This window comes from Zootoca vivipara, chromosome 12 (genome assembly GCF_965207765.1).
Source record: "Zootoca vivipara chromosome 12, rZooViv2.hap1.1, whole genome shotgun sequence".
NCBI classification, from domain to species: Eukaryota; Metazoa; Chordata; class Lepidosauria; order Squamata; family Lacertidae; genus Zootoca; species Zootoca vivipara.
This window is the reverse complement of record NC_142595.1, coordinates 28,525,179-28,531,626: the sequence shown is the minus strand read 5'-3', so window position 1 is coordinate 28,531,626 and position 6,448 is coordinate 28,525,179. Positions and strand designations below refer to the sequence as shown.

The following is a 6,448-nucleotide window of genomic DNA, read 5'->3' as shown; positions in this document are numbered from 1 at the left end:
AGAGCATGCCAACTGGCACAGAGCTGGTGTTCAGCATCTATTCTTGATATTATGAATCACTATGAGATTGCATTGAGCTGCATTGTTTTGACGAATTGTTTTGTTTAAATTATTGTTTTTTATATTATAGTGATCATAGTGATCATTCTTTAACACTCTTGTTACTGTGAGCCACTTTGAGATCAACCTTTGTTGAAAAGCAGAATAAATATGATGTGGGCTGAGTTCTGTGTACACCTATGGAATGCACATAACAATCTGTGTAGATGTTATTTTCAAGCTGAATGCAACAAAAGTATTGACTACCATTGGCCCCCAAAAATGGATGTAGCTCAGTGGCAGAGCATGCAGAAAGTCCCGCTTTCAACCCTTGGCATAACACCCATTCTGTGATTACTTTATGAATGAGCAACATGTATTGTGAAAGACCGTTGAGACCCCAGAGAGCTGCTACCAGCTAGAATGGACCATATTCATCTAGATGGATCAGTGTTCTCAGTCAGTATGAGGCAGCTTCATGAATTTGGAAATTCTGCAAAATGCAATATTTTTTTATTCACACAGAGTTACCAAACTAGCAGGAACCCAATAAGGTCACACAATCAACTAAATTAGCAAACAAGGTTAATTGATAAAACCATCCTTCATTAGACCTCTCTCACCAACAAAGAAACATGAACAAACAACAGAGAACGACGCTGACGCCGAACCCCTACACATATCAAGAAAAACAGAAACATTGGCAATCCACCACACCCAACTCCCCATCCCACCCACCTCTTTTCCCCGTTCCTCATAATGTCTCAACAAGCAAAACTGATGTGTAAAAATAATGCATGAAAAAAGAGAGACATTGCACTACCTTTGTAACCCAAGAAAATCTTTAATAAAAATAATTATAAAAAAGAAGACACTTCCAAGCCAATATCAACATGTTCATCGAGACATGAACATGCAAAGATCTGCTTTCTCAGATCAACTGATTATTTTGCCCAAATTATATATATATATGTGAAATATTAACCTTTATATGAGACTGATAATGATAATGTTTATTTTATGGATGTATATCCTGTCTTTGAGAAGACATTCTCCCTCTTGAACTCTGCAATGCCTGGCTGACATTAGGTTGCAGACATAGCCCATCTTCTGCTTCAGACCCTATTCCCCTAAGAAGGTAGAGGCAAAGTTACAGACCCATGTCAAATAGAACATTCTGGTGGGTCACTCCTGTATTCAAGAGTCAGTTTTGCAACACCTGTGAAATTATTTCATCTAACCTCTTAATTTGCAATGTTTCTTACAGATTTCATCCATCTTTGAACTATTAAAAGGATCCATGAACAGATTCAATTTTTTAAGAACTGTGTATATGGTTATCTGCACAAGTGTACTTCTGTTTCTGTTATTCATGCATAGTAAATACAATGGGAACCCACAACTGGAGGAACAAAACAGACTTTGCAGAATTCATTCTCTTGGGATTCAGTGATGTTCCTGAACTGCAGTTAATTTTCTTTTTATTGTTTCTTCTGATCTACGCTGTGACCATGTCTGGAAACCTTCTGATTGTTGTTCTTATCGTGTGTGACCAGCATCTCCATACCCCCATGTACTTCTTTCTGGGAAACCTTTCATGCCTGGAGACCTTCTACAGCTCAACCATAGTACCCAGGATGCTAGCAAGTTTCTTGACTGGAGAGAGGACAATTCCCATGTGGGGCTGTTTTTTACAATATTATTTCTTTGGTTCTCTTGTGGGTTCAGAATGTTATCTGTTGGCTGCTATGTCTTACGACCGGTATTTAGCAATTTGCAAGCCTCTTCACTATTCAGCCTTAATGAATCATACATTGTGCATACAGTTTATGATGGGATCATGTGCAAGCTGTTTTCTACTTAACACTGTAACAACCTATTTGATGTCCCAGCTATCATTTTGTGGTCCTCGTATTCTTGATCATTTCTTTTGTGATTTCACCCCAGTTATAAAGCTTGCCTGTGGTGATACCCAACAGATGGAATTAATGGCTTTCTTCCTCTCTTCCCTAATAGCTCTAGCCCCATTTCTTTTGATTTTGGTGTCCTATGGTTTGATAATCTCCACTATCCTAAGAATTCCATCAAACACAGGGAGACAAAAGGCCTTTTCCACTTGTTCATCCCATCTTATGGTGGTTACAGTTTTCTATGGAACCCTTGTCATGGTCTACATGTTTCCGAAAACAAACACATTGAAGCACCTGAACAAAGCTTTCTCCATCTTTTATACAGTTCTAACCCCCATTGTCAATCCCATTGTATATTGCCTGAGAAACAGAGAGATAAAGGAAGCTATGAGTAAGCTTATCTGTCAGCTGTTTAGTTTTGTAAGGAGAAGGACACCTTTCCACAGCAGCTTTGGGTAGAATGAAAAAATAATTTCTGATTATGAAGTGATATATGATAAAGTCTGGGTTAGATCCAATGAATTGTTTGGCAGAGTAAAGCACTTCTGACAAAAACACCTTATGAATAAAAGACATTCCTCCATCAGAGAAAACTTCTTGGAACCACCCCTGTACATTGAGTGAGTGAGTGAATAAATATTTCTGGCCATCTCAAATGGTATCCAGCTAACTTCATTATTTCCTTCTGACCCAGCTGAAGTTTAACCAATGTGAAGAAAAGGTTTTTGCTTAATCTGCTGCATGAACATAGAAGCTTCTCATTTCATATCAGTGTCACTGAATTGTTATCTACCATTGGGATGAGAAAAATTATGGTCAACCTGCCTTTTAGGAGACAATGTCGCACAAAAATGTGACCCCACCCCAAAATAATAGGAACTGGGCACAAAAGCAGTGGGGTGAACAGCAAATGGTTTAATAAGCATTTTGGACCCTGCTAGTCCTTCCTTAGGAAAAAATAAAATCAGTTTATAAAATAATAATTACAAAACAGAACAATAGGTTTTTAAAATTCATTTTACTGCCATAACAATCTTTTTAGATTTCATTACAACTTGGAAAAGAAAATAATTTCCTTTTCATGAAAGCATCAGAAATAGTATAAGTTGATAAGACAAAAGCAAGGAATAACAATACAGTAACAATAACAATAACAATACAGGGATAGATTGGACATAATTGGGGGGAGGGGGGATGAGAAAAAAGGAACAAGGGTATTTTGTAAGACATGGTCCTCAGTGGTGGGAAAAATAAAAAGAAGAAAGCTCGGAGACAGCATGATTGTAGGAAGAAGGCAAAGTACATAGTGAATGACTGTAGTAAAAGGGAATATGGAACAGGCATGTCAGATTCCTACATGATATGCATAATATACTCCTAATATAACAATACAAATCACCTGATAAAATTCCTGCTACAAAGCCTTCTGTTACATACACTGCCTATTGAATTGTACACTACATTGACAAGAAGTGACTAGAAGCATAATAACACACTCCTTTTGTGTGTGTTTTCCTGTAACTAATTTTTTATTGATTTTACAATTTTAACTTCAACAGTTCTTCTTTGTAAAACAGAAAACAAAAGCAAAAAAGGAAACAACAACAAAAAATATATAAAAATAAACATAAGACATCAACACTTTTTTTGATATAAAAAACACCCGCTACAAAGCCTTCTCTTACATCCCCTGCCTATTGAATTGTACACTGCATTAACTATATATGCCATTTTACAATAAAATGATAAACAACAGATAATAAAGTACTCATATCCTCTGTGAGAGCAAGCTTCTACACAAGAAGCTGGTGTAAAGCAAGCCAGCATAAGTTAACCCAGTGTAAAGTTATGCCAGAGCGATACTCTGTTCAGGAGCAAGGCAGCTGCCAACCCACACCTGTCAGAAGGAAAACAAGCCTTTTAAAAATAACCTGACTTGCATTACCCATCTTTCTACATCATGCTATTGCCCAGCTCTGTCACCACCATGCCCCCAGAATGCCCCATTTGTTGGGAATTACACTGGTCCTATTTAATCTGTTTGATGCTATCCCAGTCGTCACAGAAATAAAGGACCAGCAAATATCAGTATGTCACTCCATCAATAAAAAAGCCCCCTTAAGCAGCTGCTGCTACAGCAACAGCAATCACCTAAGCATGCATTTAATGAAAAACATGGGATTCTTGTTATGTAGGTTAGCCATATATTGAAGAGCAAAAAAGAGGACAGCCCATGCTGCTGCCAGCCAGAGCAGGAAAAAGAGGTGCGCAGGTGTGTGGGGCCACCACTGCCGATTCCCATGCACCTGTTTCCCCAGCTTGGGCTGGCAGCAGCCATGGCATGCAGAGAAGCCCAAGCCCAAGCTGGCTCCCAGAGAGGAATTCATACTTGCTATTTATCAACAGTGTGGCATGGCACTTAAGCTAAGGATTTTGCTTCAGTTTATCATCCAAACTGGGAACTGTAGTTAAGGTCTCTCCTTAACCATGGTGTATAGCCAACAGGCTATGATTAGTAACTTTAACCGGGATCCCTAGCATAGATGAAACACTAAGACAAACCTTAGCACAACTGTCATGCTTTGCTGTCGTTAAAATACTCAGAAGGAACAGAGAAGATGTGAACTTCAACCTGGAAACCTGCATATTCACCATGTCATGGTTAAGATTATTTTGACTTACATGAATGTGTGGACAAAACTTATGCAAATTATTCTCAAACTCTGCATTTGCTTATGAGCCTCCGCAAAGATTCCTTCACCTCTTTGTTCCTCAGGCTGTAGATAAGGGGATTGATTAGAGGGGTTAAGACTGTGTAGAAGACTGAGAACATTTTGTCCACTTCCTGCAGAGCTTTCCTTTTTGGAAGCGCATATACAAATATTAAGGAACCATAAAATATAGAAACCACAATAAGGTGCGAAGAACAGGTTGAAAAGGCCTTTTTCCTCCCTGTTGAGGATGGGATCCGTAAGATGGTGGCTATTATACACACGTAAGACATCAGTGTCAAGAGACAAGAGGGAATAGTGTCTATGGCTGAGACTGTAAGACCCACCAATGTCACCAAAGTGGTGTCACTGCAAGAGAGATTAATCACCGGTGTCAATTCACAAAAGAAATGATCGATTTCTCTGGGACCACAGTAATATAGTTGAGACATTAAACTTATTACTATTGTCATAACTATAATCCCACATAGCCAGGACCCAGCCGACAAGAGAAAGCAGAGTTTCCCATCCATAAGAGTGGCATAGTGGAGGGGCTTGCATATGGCTAAATAGCGATCATAGGACATAGCAGCCAACAGGTAGCATTCAGCAACAACTAGAAATCCAAACCAATAAAGCTGAGTGAAGCAGCCACCAACAGATATAGTTCTATCCCCTGTCAGGAAGCTGGCTAACATCCTGGGAAGGAGAGTTGAGGTGTAGCAGGTCTCCAAGCAGGACAAGTTTCCAAGGAAGTAGTACATAGGAGTATGAAGGTGGCGATCAGAGATTACCAGTGCAATGATGGTGATATTTCCAGTCATGGTCACAGTGTAGATGATTAGGAACATCATGAAGAATGGAATTTGTAATTTGGGGTCATTCCCAAATCCCAGAAGGATAAATGTGGTTATTGCTGTTCCATTGCTCATTTCAAAATTCTCCATAGGTGTGTTCACTGGAGGTTAAGTGTCAAAATTGTAGTTTCCTTAGGTTTGATATTCCAGATTTCATTTATTGCTAGGGGTTTTTCAATCATTTAAATGAAATTTGGAACTATTTTTTCCCTGTAATGATACATCTATATAAATGATGAATCATGGGTATAGTTTGGACTGGAGATCAGCTTAAAATTACAACTCACTTGGGAAGCTCCTTGTGTCTCTTTTGGCATCTCATTATCAGTATTCCTCAGATCAGGGAATGCTTATTGATGGCAAGCTATATATAGTATAAAAAACCCTTTAGAGTTTAAACAATAACAATATAGTGCAACAAACTGTTGGTGGTGGGTTTGGTTCTCTGGCTCCAATCAAGCAGGACAATGCAAAATATGAACTCCGGTGCTTCTAATACATCTTCATTCACTACAATGAAAGGAACAGTTTTCAGTTCACTGCCCATTTTACTCAAAAGGTTGGACACCTTAGCTACCTTGGAAATAAATGAGTGATTTCAGTCATAACTAGCATGTCTCATTGATTTCCTACGGACCAGATTCCTGAATCCATCTCACAGGTAACCCCTAAGGGTTCATTCACATTCACTTTCCACAGCATGGAATACCTTCCCAGTGATGTGCTCCTACGCTGCAAAGCAGGGGTGAGCTGACGGTAATAGCTTTGTATTCCCTATTGTTTAGCACTGGCATCAACATTAAATTCACCTGCTGAGAGATAGAAAATTCTGGAGTATTCGTTTGTATGAATGGACTGCAAACTCATTTAATTTCTGGTAGTGAAAACAGACTTGTTCCTTCATTCTATCTGTACACATTTAAAACTAACT

At 38.8% G+C, this 6,448-nt stretch overlaps 2 protein-coding genes across 2 annotated transcripts; one reads left to right on the top strand and one right to left on the bottom strand.

The window, feature by feature from the left end:
• Positions 1-1,427: 1,427 nt before the first annotated feature.
• LOC118077911 (olfactory receptor 6B1-like) lies at positions 1,428-2,408 on the top strand. Its single transcript, XM_035101633.2, has one exon. It carries the CDS (start codon positions 1,428-1,430, stop codon positions 2,406-2,408), a length of 981 nt encoding a protein of 326 aa, XP_034957524.2.
• A 2,257-nt stretch (positions 2,409-4,665) lies between these two features.
• LOC118077910 (olfactory receptor 5AR1-like) lies at positions 4,666-5,607 on the bottom strand. The gene has a single exon (XM_035101632.3). The coding sequence runs from the start codon at positions 5,605-5,607 to the stop codon at positions 4,666-4,668; it is 942 nt and encodes a 313-aa protein (XP_034957523.3).
• Between the last annotated feature and the right edge of the window lie 841 nt (positions 5,608-6,448).

What these genes read in the sequence shown, in the direction of transcription:
- LOC118077910 (XM_035101632.3), bottom strand. Translation starts at nt 5,607, where the DNA reads ATGGAGAATTTTGAAATGAGCAATGGAACAGCAATAACCACATTTATC.
- LOC118077911 (XM_035101633.2), top strand. Translation starts at nt 1,428, where the DNA reads ATGGGAACCCACAACTGGAGGAACAAAACAGACTTTGCAGAATTCATT.